The sequence below is a fragment of the Mauremys reevesii genome, linkage group 1, assembly GCF_016161935.1.
Source record: "Mauremys reevesii isolate NIE-2019 linkage group 1, ASM1616193v1, whole genome shotgun sequence".
In the NCBI taxonomy this organism is placed as follows: domain Eukaryota; kingdom Metazoa; phylum Chordata; order Testudines; family Geoemydidae; genus Mauremys; species Mauremys reevesii.
The window spans coordinates 215,232,206-215,248,527 of NC_052623.1; the positions used below are offsets into that span (position 1 = coordinate 215,232,206).

At 52.6% G+C, this 16,322-nt stretch overlaps 1 protein-coding gene across 1 annotated transcript; it reads left to right on the forward strand.

Moving 5' to 3' along the window:
- The first annotated feature begins 120 nt into the window (after positions 1–120).
- On the forward strand, positions 121–7,709 carry TPI1 (triosephosphate isomerase 1). Its single transcript, XM_039519419.1, has 7 exons — positions 121–327; positions 4,966–5,089; positions 5,194–5,278; positions 5,393–5,525; positions 5,860–5,945; positions 6,071–6,158; positions 7,060–7,709. Exons 1-7 carry the CDS (start codon positions 216–218, stop codon positions 7,176–7,178), a joined length of 747 nt encoding a protein of 248 aa, XP_039375353.1. The 5' UTR covers positions 121–215; the 3' UTR covers positions 7,179–7,709.
- The last annotated feature ends 8,613 nt before the right edge of the window (positions 7,710–16,322 follow it).

A 16,322-nucleotide genomic window follows, 5' to 3' on the forward strand; every position in this document is an offset into this window, starting at 1 on the left:
TGGAGGGGTGGAGCTAGTTGTCACTCCACGAGGTGGAGCAAGTGCAAGGCGGAGACGCTTCTAGGGGCGGAGCATGTGGAACGTTCAGACCGATGTGGGCGTGTCTCCGGCGCGCTTCTCTATAAAGAGGCTTGAGCTGGGGGCTGCGCGCACGGACGCACTGACCTTTCAGTCTCCTTCGGGTCCGCGCCTAGAGAGCAGCACCCGTCCCCATCATGGCACCAAGGAAGTTCTGCGTGGGGGGGAACTGGAAGATGAACGGGGATAAGAAGAGCCTAGGCGAGCTGATCCACACCCTAAACAGCGGCAAGATCCCGGCGGACACTGGTGAGGGGAGGGGGTGGAGTGGGAGGTGGGCTGGGAGGAGAGTGGCCCCATGGGGTGGTTCCGGGGTCTGTAGACGTTGCTATTGGCTGCCCTAGTGGGTAGCTGTGAGGGAGGTTGCGGGAGCCTGGCTCAGCCCTGAGCATAGCGCCCACCTGCCCGACCCCTCCGATACCCCGGACTCTGAGGTGCTGAGGCTGTAGGAGCGGGGACAAGCGGCTGCTGAGTTAACCCGCTAACCGCAGTGGGGGGAGCTAGGGGACCGGGGTAACCAGGGGCTGTTCTGTAGCAGCCCCACGGTGCAGTGGGTGGCCCTGCAGGCCGCCCAGGGACGCGGAGTCGCATGTGGAGCCGTCTGAGCTGTTACCGGCGGAGGGGGGAGGGTAGAAGCCGACGCACGCCTAGGGCAGGGCTGGGGGAGCCCCCGGCGGGTCTCGTTTGCCCGCAGTCCCCGCTCATTCCCCTCCCCCCGAGTTGTGCCCGCCCGCACGTACCTAATGACTCGTTTCCTCCTGCTGCTGCCGCCTGCGCTTGCCGAGCGGGGAAGCGTCATGTGGATGCGGCGGCTGCTGCCGCCTGGGATCCCCGCCTCGCTGGAAGGAGGGGGAGAGGTGGCTGCTCGCGGGGGGAGGCCATGGGGTGCAGATTGCTTCCCGGGGCACAAGGGAAGGAGGGAGGCCGCTCAGGAAGGGGACAAGAGTTTGTTTGGGGAGCCCAGACAGTGGGGTGGGGGCCTTGTTAGAGCCCTTTCATCTCTTCCCCGAGTCAGGGCCCCATCAGATGTACTCTGCCCTCCGGAGTATCATGGGCCACCAGCGCCACAATGAGATCAAAACGTTACAGCGCTCAGGAGACGGGACTATTGCATGCCACATGCCGAGAATGGGAGGGACGGGTGTGCCAGTGCCCCGAGGCCCCCGCCATGGCGGGGAAGTGACTAAGTGAGGTATACTCAGGTAATCCTGGCAAGTGACCCCCCACCCACATGCTGCCTCCATCTAGTCTCCCAAGCTTCACTTGTCCCTTTGTGCTCCCCACTGCTTGGTCTGTCACCATTTCTAATCTATGGAGATAGACCCGTCTCATAGAGCTGGAAGGGACCCCGAAGGGTCATCAAGTCCAGCCCCCTGCCTCCACTAGCAGGACCAAGTACTGATTTTGCCCCAGATCCTAAGTTGCCCCCTCAAGGATTGAACTCTCAACCCTGGGTTTAGCAGGCCAATGCTCAAACCACTGGGCTATCCCTCCCCCCATGCTTCTTCTCTCAGCTCTGCTCCCCACCGGTGAGTATTAAAGGTCAAGTTTGTGTGCATTATGGCTACTCCCTAACTGGGGGGGCTGAGCAAGTGACAAGCCCTGAGATCCTTCCTCCTGAGATTCCCAGCTGGAACCTGGAGGGGGGTAACCTGAGGTCTTCCACCCCACTGAGCCAGACAGCAGAGGAAGACACCTCTATCCATTCCCTGGAGCTCCTAGCTGGCAATGTTCCAAGTAGTAGGCCTCCAAGTCAGCCATTGGGTGAGATGACTTCTAGGCATCTCTGAACCTAGGTACTAGGAGATGGACCCTGAGCTCCTTTCTGGTGGCTTAGTCTCCCATTGGGCTTGTCTAAACACACAAGTTGCACTGGTTTAACTTGTAGGTTTAAAAACTGGTGAAAAAGAAAGGGCACTGCACAAGTTGAGTTAAACTAGGCTTAACATGACTCCTTAAATTGTAACTGAAACTGACATGAGATACACACTCGTTTAACTAAAAATCAGTGTAAAATCACACCTTTATTTTAGCTGGTGTAACTTTTTGTTTGGACAGACCAGGCCCTTGTTATCTCTCCTTGCCCCAGAGTTTGTACTTCTGCAGCTGGAGCTCCTGTTCACCAACTTCCCTTTGTGGCAGCTTCAGCTGGTATCTGTGTCCTCCAGCAGCAGCATAGCTGGTCTCTTCCACCATCATCTCCTTGCTGTTCTTTGGCCACCGCCACCATTGAAATATCCTCTGCCTCTGGATCTTCTGCTGCCCATCTCCTCAGAAAGGGCTAGGAGCCTCCTGCAGGGGGGAGGGGGAACTGCTATTTTGGGGGAAGTGCTCTGAAGAAATGTCAAAGGTCTCTCAGGAGGCTGAGACCTAAATATATCCGTTGGTGACTGGGATAAAAATACCAGCTACTGTACTTGGTTTTGGAAACCAGATCTCCCTTGGCTACTAAAGATCAAGGGGTTGGCCTTGGAGAGGAGAGGTGCTGGTGGCAGCCCCTCTGTGCCCCTCCTCCCACACACATCATCCTTGCTTAGCTCCAGGTCATGGGATAATTATTATGTGCAGGGGAGAGTACCAGTAGCTACAACAGTGGCCCCTTCTGGGGAGGCAAGACTAGGCAGCTGCAGGCTTCCTCCCCGTTGCTGTCACAATGCTCCCTGCTGCAGAGAGGGTAAAGCTTCAGTAACACACACATACCAAGTATGCAACAATTCTTCCCACGTAATCATTAACCAGCTAAATGAACAAACTAAATAAACCTCTTGACTTAAAAATGTTCTGTATGCTTCCAAATGGAGGCCACTAGTTAGACTGCAAAGTCTCCCTCCAGGAGGGGGTCTCTCATCTAGTCCCAATGCACAGATAGAATGGCAGGACCCTAGAGTGTGTTTATAAAGGCTCTTATGATGTGGTCACTGCATCCAGGTCCCTAGGGCTTTAGAGATTAAGCTGCCTGAAATGGGGCTTGGAAGCCTGTACATTTAGTGGACGTGACCAGACCTGCTCAATGGAAGCAGTAGCCTTGGTTTGCACCTGATCTCTGCATGTTTTTCCTTCACTTGGCAGCATCACTTTTGTCTCCTCCCTTCCTTATCTCGGCCATGCCCAAGGCAGGCAAGCTGCGTAGGATGGGTGCAGACGATGCCCAGAACTGAGTGTGTCTGAGGGTTACACTTAGAATTAAATTGACCTAGCTACGGTTGCTCAGCAGTGTAATACCACTGGGAACTGTAGCTATGAGGACCTAACCCCCTAGTGTAGCTGTAGGTCAACAGAAGAATGCTTCTTTTGACATAGCTACTGCTGCTCAGGGAGGTGGATTAACTACAGCGATGGGAGAAACTCTTCCATCACTTTAAGAAGCATCTAAGCTATGGAGCCACAGCAGCACTGTAGCCCCTGTAGTGTAGACAAGCCCTCAGTTGATGCCTAGGGAGCTCCCAGGCTGATTTCCTCATAACTTGTCACATGACCATGGTGGATACCTCCTATAATTATAAGTGGTGAAGCAGCCTAACAAGGTTCCCTCTAATCTATTCCCTAGGGGCCAATATGCTGGGGCCCTAGTTCTTGGTGACCTTAGTGGCATTCCAAGCCCTTTTGATGGGGAGATTACCCCCAGGCTCCCAGACCCCTCAGTGCTAGGGAATAGCTCCTGAGCAACTGTCCCTTGTCCCCCTAGTTGGTCTCTATCAGGGCTCCTCCTGAACAATCCCCCTCTTCACTGTGTCTCTTGCCTTCTCAGATACTCTGTGCATTTCTCATGTGCACACACAACCCAGTAGTGGGTTTTATGAGCTTGGTAGATTTAGCTCTTTGAATCTACCCCAAGGCAGAGGTCCCCAGACTGTGGCGCGTGCCCCCCTAGGGAGTCACAGAGGAACGTTTGGGGGTAGGGGGCAGCAGGGCTTGGGTAAGCCCCCATGGGGGGTGGGGAAGGAGTGCCACCCTGCTGCACTCTGCTCTCAGCGCCAACCATGGCCCAGCTGTGGCCCTGGCCTCAGTTCCCTTACCCCTGCCCACATTCCTCCTGTCCCCCCATGAGCCCTGGCTCTGGGGCACAGAGAATGCAGGCAGGGTAAGGAGGGGGGCATGACCCTGAAAAGTTTGGTGACTGCTGCCCTAAGGCTTTGTCTAAACTAGCACGCTTGTTGCAAAAACTTGTCAGTCGGTGGTGTGAAAAAAACCTCACTCCTGATTGACACAATTTTCACCAACAGAAGCAATAGAGCGGCTACACAGGAGACCTTACAGTGGCGCAGCTGTGCTGCTATAACGTCTGCAGTGTAGACACAGCCTAAGGCTTAATCTTTGCAGCCCCCTGAGCATTTCTGTGGCTCTTCTCTGGGAGTGAGGAGCCCAGAGCTGAGTAGATCATGTGAGGTGGAATTGGCCTCTGGGTCTGCAGTCCACAGAATTGTATTGGCCTACCCTGCGCCCTACTCAGTTACAATCTCAGTTAACTTGCTGCTCCGCTCTAACTCCCAGATAGTCTAAATTCGCTCCAAGAACAGAATCCATGTCCAGTTTCTCAGTCTGAAAGTTCCATGGGGTCCTTGCTCTGCTTTTGTGCTGTGGTGTAGAACCCCAGAGCTGTGCCCTCCCCTCTAGTCTATACCAACAATGAACTGAGTTTCCTCTGATGATACTCACCATGGGTCCCTTAAGAGAAGCTTAAACTAGAGTGGAAATGTCCCTGCTCTATCGGTGGGTCCCCAAGTTTCAGGAAGGTGATTTTTTTTGGAAGGGTTCCTACCGCTTGGCAGAGCACTTGGGATGGATCGGGGATGGAGTGGGGGGAAGAGAGGATTCAGCAGTTGGGAGAGGATCAGGTGTGACATCTGCTCCACCCCCATGAGGTTAATGCCCTTTCTTGCCCTCCAGAGGTTATTTGCGGAGCCCCCTCCATTTACCTTGATTTCACCCGTCAGAAGCTTGATGCAAAGATTGCGGTTGCAGCACAAAACTGTTATAAGGTGCCAAAGGGAGCTTTCACGGGAGAGATCAGGTGAGCCCACCATGGGGTGATGGAGCTGAATGAACCTAGAGTCCTTAGGGGCTCTTCCCAGGACAGGCACAAGGCCCTAATCTCGCTCTTTTCTCCCCTTCCAGCCCAGCGATGATAAAGGACATCGGAGCCACCTGGGTGATCCTGGGCCACTCAGAGCGAAGACATGTTTTTGGGGAGTCTGATGAGGTGGGCCGCTTTGGGATTTAGGGAAAAACCAGCTTTAACATTCCCATGGTGGGGGACTGAGCTCCAGGGTGGGCCTGTGAGTGTCTGGCTAACTCGTCCCCTCCCTCCTTCCAGCTGATTGGGCAGAAGGTGGCCCATGCCCTGGCTGAGGGTCTTGGTGTCATCGCCTGCATTGGAGAGAAACTGGATGAGAGAGAAGCTGGCATCACAGAGAAGGTGGTTTTTGAACAGACCAAAGTGATTGCTGGTAAGAGTGGTGGGGGTTTTCCCTTTGGTTCCCAGGGGAAGAATATTTTTTTTCCTGTCGCTTTTCCCTCTGCTTTGGAGGGACCCCACACGTAAGATCCTGGGAAGTATATTATTCTTCCTTGGTAACTTATTCCAGGAGGACAACAGAGCTGGCTTTGTGTGCGCTTGTTTGGGAGCCTGTGTGAACAGCATCATGTGTCTGAACACCCAACTGCTTCTCCAACAACAGACAGCTCTGTATGTGCTGGATAGCCTCCCTGCTCTGCCCTCCCCAGTAGGTGGGGCAGTGTCTCCTCTCCCAAATAACACTTGCTTCCTTCTCCCCACCCCAGATAACGTGAAGGACTGGAGCAAGGTGGTTCTTGCCTATGAGCCAGTTTGGGCTATTGGAACTGGTAAAACTGCAACTCCCCAGCAGGTACGAACAGGGTTAAGGAGCCAGGTGTCCATCTCTCTCATCCCCTTTCAGAGGTCTCTGACCAAAAACCACTCTTCCCTCGATTGGGTTGGTGTTCCAGTAATGCAGCTCTGGTTTCATTACAGGCTCAGGAAATTCATGAGAAGCTGAGGGGGTGGCTAAAAAGTCATGTGTCTGAAGCTGTTGCTCAGTCCACTCGGATTATCTATGGAGGTAAACAGCCCCGGCACCTTTTGAGGGCATAACATTGGTCATTCCCCCCTCTTCCCCTGCTCGCTTCTGCCTTTTGTCCTTTCACTTGTACAGCTATTCTCTTGTTCTCTGCCAGGCCAGTGGGGCCACTGTGCTGCTTGAGGTAGTGTGGCCTAGTAGAAAGAGGGTCTGGGACTCAGGAGACCTGGGTTCAGTTCCTCGCTCTGCCACTGGCCTGTTGGGTCACCTTGGGCAGGTCACTTCACCCCATGCCTCAGCTTCCCCATGTGCACAATGGGGGTAATGAAAATGTGTTGCCTCTGAAAGCGCTTGAGATCTATGGATGAAAAGTGCAGTCAAGCTTGGTGGGGATAGGTAATAAGGTAATAACTGGAGATATACCACTCTCCTAGAACTGGAAGGGACCTTGGAAGGTCATCAAGTCCAGCCCCCTGCCTTCACTAGCAGGACCAATTTTTGCCCCAGATCCCTAAGTGGCCCCCTCAAGGATTGAACTCACAACCCTGGGTTTAGCAGGCCAATGCTCAAACCACTGAGCTATCCCTCCCCCCTATTATATTATTACATATAAGTGCACACCGAGTCCTGCTAATATCATTAACTGCCCCCTCTCCCCCCCATTCTTTGAGGGACTCCTCAATATCCCAACCAGCTTTCCATTGAATTGTAATATAGGGAAATGCTTCCCTTCCCCACTCCCTGCCCCCCCCATTCTTGTTCTGATCTGCAGGACCCCTCTTTTGGGTAAAGCGGGGGGGGCAGCAGTGAACTAGCCACTCAGCCTGGTGCCTATAGATAGGATACCAGAGCTTTTACCTATAACCAGTCCCTTTCCCCATCCCACCCACAGTGTTGACCATGAGTGTCTAACCCTTGTTTGGAATCGTGCCCATCTTTGTAGGTTCAGTCACTGGTGGCACCTGCAAGGAACTGGCCTCCCAGCATGACATAGACGGCTTCCTCGTTGGTGGCGCCTCCCTCAAGCCTGAATTCCTGGACATTATCAACGCAAAACACTGAACCGATCCCTAGATCCCAAAAGGGAAAACCATCATGGAGGGGAAGGAAGGAGAAATAAAGAAACTATAAGAGAGCTCACCCCTCGCCCCTTCACCCATGACTCCTCTCCCCCATTCACTGTTCCTGCTGCTAACTGCTGCCACCCTGCTGGATTCTGATTGGCATAGAGCCTTTTTCCAGAGGCAGGGTTTTATTAGTCTCCACCTCTTGCCTGCCCTCCCACCCTCATAAGTGGGCAAAACTCAGTGTGAGCTTGTGGGTGGGTCTGGCTGGCTGTGCCCATGTGCCTGGTAGGCCAATCAGAGTCCATGGCCTGTCTGTCCCTCCCTTCCACCCATCTTCCTTTGCAGTGCTGCAATAGGGAGGTCACTTGGCCTGGGGAGAGGAGAGGGAAGGCCGCTTCTTGCACCAGGCAGCCTGTGGCTTGACCAGATGGGAGGGAGTTCCTGGCAGCTGACATCCCTGTGAGACATTGTAGCTTTTCCATGTCCCTTAACAAACACTGAATAGAAATAAACATGTGGCAGCGGATTGTGTCCCAGTGCCGTCATTACTGGAGGGGGAGGGGGGTGTGTGTGAGTAAGTAGCGTGTGGCAGAAATGGAGTGCCTCCCTCAGGCAGGCCACAGCTCAGGGGGTGGGCTTCCTGCAGGATGAATGTGGTAGGGACAGTGTGCCGAGCTCTTTAATACTCCCTTGCGTTCCTTCCCCAGTGAGCTAGGCACTGCTGTGAGAAGTGTCCAGTGCTGGAGCTGCCACTGAGTGAGACACAACTGTTGGGGAAGCTCAGGCATCCGTCTCTGAGTCCAGCCCCTCTGTGCATCATCATTGCAGGATTTTCTGCAGCATTTTCCAGCATGTAAGCTCTCTTCTCTGAAAGAACCCAGCCTGTGTCTCCTGACTGGGAAGGAACAAGTCATTTCACAGTGTAATGGCTGGCAGCCTCAGTAGTGTCCACTCCAGCTGGCAGTAAGCCAGAAACAATAGAGCTGGCATGTGAATTGCTCCTATTCATCTCACTGGGGTCTGACTTGTAAGGATGGATGGCAGTGTGGTTATCTCACTGACTGGCTCAGCACTGCCCTGATCCAGACAGGCTCCACTGCCTTGCCATGGGGAGAAAGCAGCTGTGGCCGATGCCTGCCTACTCCTGCAACGCTTGTAATGTGCTGCAGAAGCTAGTATTGACATTTGTGGGCTGAGGGGCTTATCTACTTTCCTATCTAATGGGAGAAACAGTTCACTTGCCCTCCCTGGCATTTGGGGGAGGGAGGGGGTAGCTCACAGCAGCCTGAAGCTGTGCTATCCAGGGCCCTCCGTACAAACTGGGTCCTGTTTGCTGATGGTAGTGGGAGCCTTCACTCTCTGTCTCCATCTATGGCAGTAACTATTTCAACCCCCCTGACTTTCCAATGTGCTCTAATTGCTTAAACTGGCAGAGTGAGGCCAAGGGTGGGGGCAGTGAGTATGGGAGGGACCTGTGGTTCTCCCCACCCTTCCACCACCAACTATAAACCAGGCTAAACCCTCCTTGTCATATCCTCCCCCATCCATCTGACAGCTGTTAGTCTAGGTGCTGGCTTGGAGTGGGGAGTTTGCCAAGAGAAAGCAGCACCCCTTGTCAAACTCAGAACTAGGGGAGGTGGTGGTGGTGGTGGAACCATCTCAGGAGAAGGTGCTGGCCTCAGGGACCTGCCCCCTTTGGGAAGCCCTTGCGATTGCACTGTTGGTATGGTATGGCCTGCACCCCTACCTCACTCATGCAGCAGGTGTTGCTTCACAGGCAGGGCAGAGGAAGTTGAGGGTGGGAGATTGAGCAGGGCTCTACTGGGGGAGAAATGGAGGCAGATTCAGGTTCACTGTCTCCATCTCAGTTGGAGATCCCCTCTTGTATCTCAGCACTCCATCCCATAAAGGTTTCCCTCATTTCACAAGCACTATCCCTTCTCACTAACTCTACCTGTATGCCCTCATTTAGTTCTCCAGTGGTGAGAGTAGCAGCCGTTTTAGTCTGTATCTGCAAAAAGAACAGGAGTACTTGTGGCACCTTAGAGACTAACAAATTTATTTGAGCATAAGCTTTCGTGGGCTACAGCCCACTTCATCGGATGCATAGACTGGAACATATAGTAGGGAGCTATGTATACATACAGTGAACATGAAAAGGTGGAAGTAGCCATATCAATTCTATGGGCTAATTAAGATGAGCAATTATCAGTACATAAGAACATAAGAAAGGCCGTACCGGGTCAGATCAAAGGTCCATCTAGCCCAGTATCTGTCTACCGACAATGGCTAATGCCAGGTGCCCCTGAGGGAGTGAACCTAACAGGCAATGATCAAGTGATCTCTCTCCTGCCATCCATCTCCATCCTCTGACGAACGGAGGCTAGGGACACCATTCTTACCCATCCTGGCTAATAGCCATTTATGGACTTAGCCACCATGAATTTATCCAGTCCCCTTTTAAACATTGTTATAGTCCTAGCCTTCACAACCTCAGGTAAGGAGTTCCACAAGTTGACTGTGCGCTGCGTGAAGAAGAACTTCCTTTTATTTGTTTTAAACCTGCTGCCTATTAATTTCATTTGGTGACCCCTAGTTCTTGTATTATGGGAATAAGTAAATAACTTTTCCTTATCCACTTTCTCAACATCACTCATGATTTTATATACCTCTATCATGTCCCCCCTTAGTCTCCTCTTTTCCAAACTGAAGAGTCCTAGCCTCTTTAATCTTTCCTCATATGGGACCCTCTCTAAACCCCTAATCATTTTAGTTGCTCTTTTCTGAACCTTTTCTAGTGCTAGAATATCTTTTTTGAGGTGAGGAGACCACATCTGTACACAGTATTCGAGATGTGGGCGTACCATGGATTTATATAAGGGCAATAATATATTCTCAGTCTTATTCTCTATCCCCTTTTTAATGATTACTAACATCCTGTTTGCTTTTTTGACCGCCTCTGCACACTGCGTGGACATCTTCAGAGAACTATCCACGATAACTCCAAGATCTTTTTCCTGACTCGTTGTAGCTAAATTAGCCCCCAAGTAGGAGGAAAAAAAACTTGTGATAATTGCACCTCTTGTCATCTGTCTGAAATGGGCCATCTTGATTATCACTATACCTTTTCACAACCCCTGCAAGTCTGCTTCTAGATGGGTCCTGTCTGTGCCATAGCTCGGTGTACCTGCCTCCCTGGATAGCGCCCCTACCTCTGCTTGGACCCCTTGGATGGGTAATGGGGGCAGCTGGTCTCTTAGTTCCATAACATTCCATTGTTAGCCAGCAGGGCCACATACTAGTTAGCCAGAAGGAGGCCTTCAGCAGTGGCCCCTTTTATCAGGGTAAGTCCTCAGCTCCTGGGCCCACCAGATCTCCCAAGCATGCAGTGCCCCACTGTAGCCTTGTGTTTCCTGTACCCCATTCGTGCTCTGGGCTACAGGCAGGCACTTGGGGCCCAACGCTTTTTGTTCACTTTAGTGTTTTCAGCACAAATATTGGGCTTCCAGCTGTGTTTGCCCTGTGTCCCAGCTGTCTGTGGGAGCCTTAGTTCCAGTCAGGGCCATCCCTAGAGGGCTGTGGGGCCTGGCACAAATCAGCCTCTATGGGTCCCTTAACATTTTTTATACAGGTGAAATCTGGTTACAGTGAACTTCAAGGGCAGCTGCAGGTTAAATATTGATAGTGCCCAGCTGTACAATTATAATGTTGTTATATTGTAGTTCTGATGTATAATTATAATGAAGTTAATATAATTTAAAAAAAACCTCACCGTAAGGCAGCCGTGCTCCAGGACTGAGCTGTGCATGGACCCTCTAGGTGGGGGCCAGTTCCCGAGCCATTCTGTACCCCTGCGGGGAGCTCATGGGCCAGGGCCTGGTGGGCCAGACCAGCCCCCTGCCTCACACAGAAATAACCAGCCATGAAGGGGCCTCTCACAGGCTCCCTGAGCTGGGGCCTTCCTGTGACCCTGCAGCCTGGGCTGGGGACCCCAGGAAGGCAGCACTGACCCCTGTGAGATGCAGCTGGGAGGTCCCAGCTGTGCTTCCCCCACCCCTGCACTCACCCCTCGCTCCTCTGGCGCCACCTCCTGTCTCTGATCCCACCCACCACATCCCTCCCCCTCCCGCCCCCGCCCCCCTGCAATCTCCCAGACAACTGGCCCTAGGGCCCATGCAGGGACAATTGCTGCTGGCTCCAGTGCTGTGGGGCGAACCCAAGAACCACTGCCATGATCTCCCCCATGGATGGCCCCTGGGATCCCCAACCCCCCTGAGCAACACACACACACTCTGCTGGGTGTGTGCGAAGTGTTGCATCTGACACCATGATGTCAAAGTACGGAGCCCCCCAAAGTGCAAAGCCCAGAGCGGTTGCCCCAATTCACCCTACCCAAGAGATGGCTCTGATTCCAGTCTCTCAGAGTGAGCGGGGGGCTTTCCCCACCAACTGCCATCTGACCCAGCTCTGCCTGCACTGGAGCCTGAGTCAAATGTAGGGTTCCTCTTACCCCCACCAATATTTAGGCCCAGCTGGCCCAGTTCCGTTCAACTGAGTGGTGCTATCTAAGGTGAAGATGAGGAAGAGTCCAGGGAAATCCTAGAAAACAGGCAAAAGTGCACACCTAGTGTTTAAGACCTTTCAGCACCCACACTATGATGGGCAGAAGGGACTTGCTCTGTGCTCTGACATCTTAGGCCATATTTGTGCACTTTACTCAGGGGTCTGGGGAGAGAAACAGGAGGCAGCGCACCTGCAGGTGAACGCCGAGACGTTCTCTCTAAGAGGTGCTGTAGAGTAAAGCAGGAGCTCCTCATCTGGTCCATGGGTGTTACCCTGCTAGACCTCCCCTTGTCCTGGGTCAGCTGTAGTTGGGGGTTGACTGCTGTGTCCTCAGTTGGGCGAGAGAGGCAACTGCTTCGTTCCCTTTCTCCATCCTCCCCTCACTGTTTGTGATGCTACCAATTCTAGCTGGAGCAGGGGCCGTGCTCTCAGGTGGGGCAGGATCTAGTACCAAAGGAGGGGAGAGGAAGGTGTTGATCCTTAGCATACCAGCCTTTTCCTCAGGGCTAGTCTGCACTAGACGTACTACAGCGGCACAGCTGCACTGATGCAGTTGTGCTGCTGCAGCAAGTCTGCTGAAGATGCTCTCTGCCAATGGGCGAATGCTCCCCTTGGCATAATAAAACCACGTCCGTGAGAGTTGGTAGCTACGTCAGCAAGAGAAGCTCTCCCACCAACATAGTGCTGTCCGCACTGGCACTTAGGTCAGTATAACTTACTTCACACCCCTGAGTGACATACGTTATACTGCTATAACCTGTAGTATAGCCAAGCCCTCAGTGAAAGGCTTGGACTTGTCTCTGAATTTGGAAGACACAGCCCCATTATGTTAAGAGGAGTCACTAGCTGCATCTGGGGCTGCAGGGCAGGGCTGAGAGCTTTAGCAGAGCTGGGAGGAAGGCCAGGCCTGGAATAGGAGGCAGTTCTGTGGGTCAGGATTGATGTGAAACCTCGGTATGCGCCTTCACCCTCTTCTGATTCTCTTCTCGCTGCCACCTGCATTTCCACAAGGGGTGTCTACTTAAATCTTTAAGGTTTTGACACGATTCAACAAGATGTCCCCCTTCCCTTTTCGAAAGAGGGTATTTATGCTCAGAAGCATGCAAGAAAACCCAGTTCCATTCCTTGTCCCAGGCTCTTGCTAGCTGGGGGCTGGGAGTGCTGCAGTGGTTTGACCCAGCACTCTCTGAAGCTGGTATTCTGCTCTGCTATGCAGAACACCCAGGTTCCATTCCCTGTCCTGGTCTCTTACTCCCAAGAAGCTGGATCTTCCACCGGGGGGTAAGGAGCCTGTGCTGCCATGTCGGAGACATACGTTCCATTCCCCAGCCCACTCACGAGGGGCTGCGAATGCTGTACATACACAGGCTGCATCTTCACATTCACTCCCCATTTTATGGGCTCTCCAGTCTGGACCTAAACTGGCTGATGATTGCCTGTCTTGGAGCGCCCTCGGCTGGCCAATAAGTAGACAAAGCAAATTTCATATATTCTATACCCATCACCCTCTGCCACAAAGCAGGTAGTGTCTGATTCGTACCCACTTGTGACCCAGTGCTGGGCTCCCTGCATGCAGTTCTTCAGCTTCCCCTTGGTCATGAGCCAACAATGAGGCAGTAACTGAGACTGTGACATCTACCGAAGAGGTTTTGTGCCCTTTGCCTTTCTTTCCACATGGATGCGTAGGGCCTGAACACGCATCTCAGTGTAAAGCTCTAATTCAATCCAAAAATGTGATTCCAGAAGCAACGGAGCTTCACAGGGAGTAACACTGCATTAGACAGAGGCTTGGTCTACACTACGAGTTTAGGTTGAATTTAGCAGCATTAGATCGATTTTACCCTGCACCCATCCACAGGATGCAGCCATTTTTGTCAACTTAAAGGGCTCTTAAAATCAATTTTGGTACTCCTACTCGACAAGGGGACTAGCACTGAAATCGACCCTGCTGGGTTGAATTTGGACGCAATTCAACGGTATTGGCCTCCGGGAGCTATCCCAGAGTGCTCCATTGTGACCGCTCTGGACAGCGCTCTCAACTCAGATGCACTGGCCAGGTAGACAGGAAAAGCCCTGCAAACCTTTGAATTTCATTTCCTGTTTGCCCAGCATGGGGAGCTGATCAGCACAAGTGACCATGCGAAGCTCATCAGCACAGGCAACCATGGAGTCCCAGAATTGCAAAAGAGCTCCAGCATGGCCCGAACAGGCGGTACTGGAGCTGATTGCTGTATGGGGAGATGAATCCGTGCTATCCGAACTCTGTTCCAAAAGATGAAATGCCAGAATATTTGAAAAAAATCTCAAAGGGCATGAAGGACAAAGGCCTTAACAGGGACCCGCAGCAGTGGCATGTGAAACTTAAGGAGCTCAGGCAAGCCTACCAAAAAAACAGAGAGGCAAACGGCCGCTCCGGGGCAGAGCCCCAGACATGCCGCTTCTATGATGAGTTGCATGCCATTCTAGGGGGTGCCCCTACAACTACTCCACCCCTGTGCTTTGACTCTGTCAATGGACTCTCATGCAACAGGGATGCAGATTTAGGGAATGAGGAAGAGGAGGATGTTGAAGTTAGCGAACAGCAAGGAAACGGAGAAAACGTTTTCCCGAACAGCCAGGAACTGTTTATCACCCTGAAGCCAGGACCCTCCCAACCCTCTCAAGGCGGGCTCACGGACCTTGAAGGCAGAGAAGGCCCCTCTGGTGAATGTACCTTTGTAAATATTGTACATGGTTTAAAAGCAAGCGTGTTTAATGATTAATTTGCCCTGAAAACTTGGGATGCATTTGCAGCCAGTACAGCTACTGGAAAAGTCTGTTAACGTGTCTGGGGATGGAGCAGAAATCCTCCAGGGACATCTCAGTGAAGCTCTCCTGGATCTACTCCCAAAGCCTTTGCAAAAGGTTTCTGGGGAGGACAGCCTTATTCCGTCCTCCATTACAACACCAGGCCAGTAGCACGTAGTCTGGAATAATTGAATAACCCAGGGCCACCCTGGGGGCGGGGGGCAAGAGGGACAATTTGCCCCAGGCCCCAGACCCCACAGGGGCTCCCACGAGAGTTTTTCGGGGTCCATGGAGCAGGGTCCTTCACTCGTTCCAGGGGCCCTGGAAAACTCTTGCGGGGTCCGGGCCCCCAGAGCTTCTTCCGCTCCGGGTCGTCGTTGGCAATTTGGCAGCAGGGTGTCCTTTCCACTCTGGAACCCAACGCTGAAGTGTCCCAAAGACCCGTGGCAGGGGGTCCTTCGGGCACTTTGGCAGCGGGTCCCGGGGCGGGTCTTTGGTGGCAATTCGGCAGTGGGGGGTCCTTCCGCCCAGGACCCGTTGCCAAAGTGCCGGGTCTTCGGCGGCAATTGGGAAGCGGGGGCCCCCCGCTGCCAAGGACCCCATGCCCTCTGAATCCTCTGGGCAGCCCTGGAATAACCAAGCATGGCAGCGTATGGTCCCAGTGTTTGCTGGCATTCAAGCAACATCCGTTCTTTCTCTCTCTGTGTTATCCTCAGGAGAGTGATATCATTCATGGTCACCTGATTGAAATAGGGGAATTTTATTAAGGGGACATTCAGAGGTGACTGTTCCTGCTGGGCTGTTTGCCTGTGGCTGAACAGAAATCATCCCCAATGTTAGCCACACGGTGGGGGGATGGGTGAAGCGATCATCCCAGAGAATAGGGTGGGGTGGAGGGCTTTAGTTGGGTTTGTGCTTCACGTTAACCCAAAAACCGCAGCCCCTCCTTTTAAATGGCCAACCCATTTTAAATGGCCAATCCAACTGGTGCTTCCTATGGGACATGAAAGCGCTGCTGCTTGAAACCATTCCCACATGTTATGAAGGTTAAAGAAGCCAAAAGACTATGGCTTATCATGTCTGCCTGCAAGCCGAATTCTGTTGCCCGCCAGGCCTGCGTGTGTGATCTCTCACACCAAACTGGCAGGCCATCAATATAAGAGTCAAAATGCGACCTTATACCGAAAGCGCGTGTGTTATGTAATGGTAACAGCTTGGTTCACTGTGGAAGAGTCTACCCATTGTTCTCTAAAATGTGTCTTTTTTAAATACTACTCTCCCTTTTTTTCTCCCGCAGCTGCCAATGTTTCAACGCTCCCCCTATCATCTCCATCCCAGAAGCTAGCGAAGATTAGAAGGTGAAAAAAAATGCACTCGCGATGACATATTCTCTGAACTCATGCAGTCCTCCCTCACTGAAAGAACCCAGCAGAATGCGTGGAGGCAGACAATGTCAGAGTGCAAGAAAGCACAAAATGAACCCGAGGACAGGAGGGACGTGCGAGAGGAGATGTGGCGTCAGCATGATGAAAGGAGGCATGAAGCAATGCTCAGGGCTACTCGAGGATCAAACTCATATTCTCCGGCATATTGTTAAGCAGGAAAGGCAGCAGGAGGAACACAGACCACCGCTGCAGCCCCTGTGTGACCAACTGCTCTCCTCCCCAGTTTCCATATCCTCCTTACTCAGATGCCCAAGAACGTGGTGTGGTGTGGGGGGCCTCCAGCCACCCAACCACTCCACCCCAGAGGACTGCCCAAGCAACAGAAAGCTGGCATTCAACAAGTT

Bases quoted from the DNA above. Each gene is read 5' to 3' on its own strand.
- TPI1 (XM_039519419.1), top strand. From the start codon at position 216: ATGGCACCAAGGAAGTTCTGCGTGGGGGGGAACTGGAAGATGAACGGG. The intron at 5,090-5,193 runs GTGAGCCCACCA...CTCCCCTTCCAG, and splicing joins GCTTTCACGGGAGAGATCAG to CCCAGCGATGATAAAGGACA. The intron at 5,946-6,070 runs GTACGAACAGGG...GTTTCATTACAG, and splicing joins AAACTGCAACTCCCCAGCAG to GCTCAGGAAATTCATGAGAA.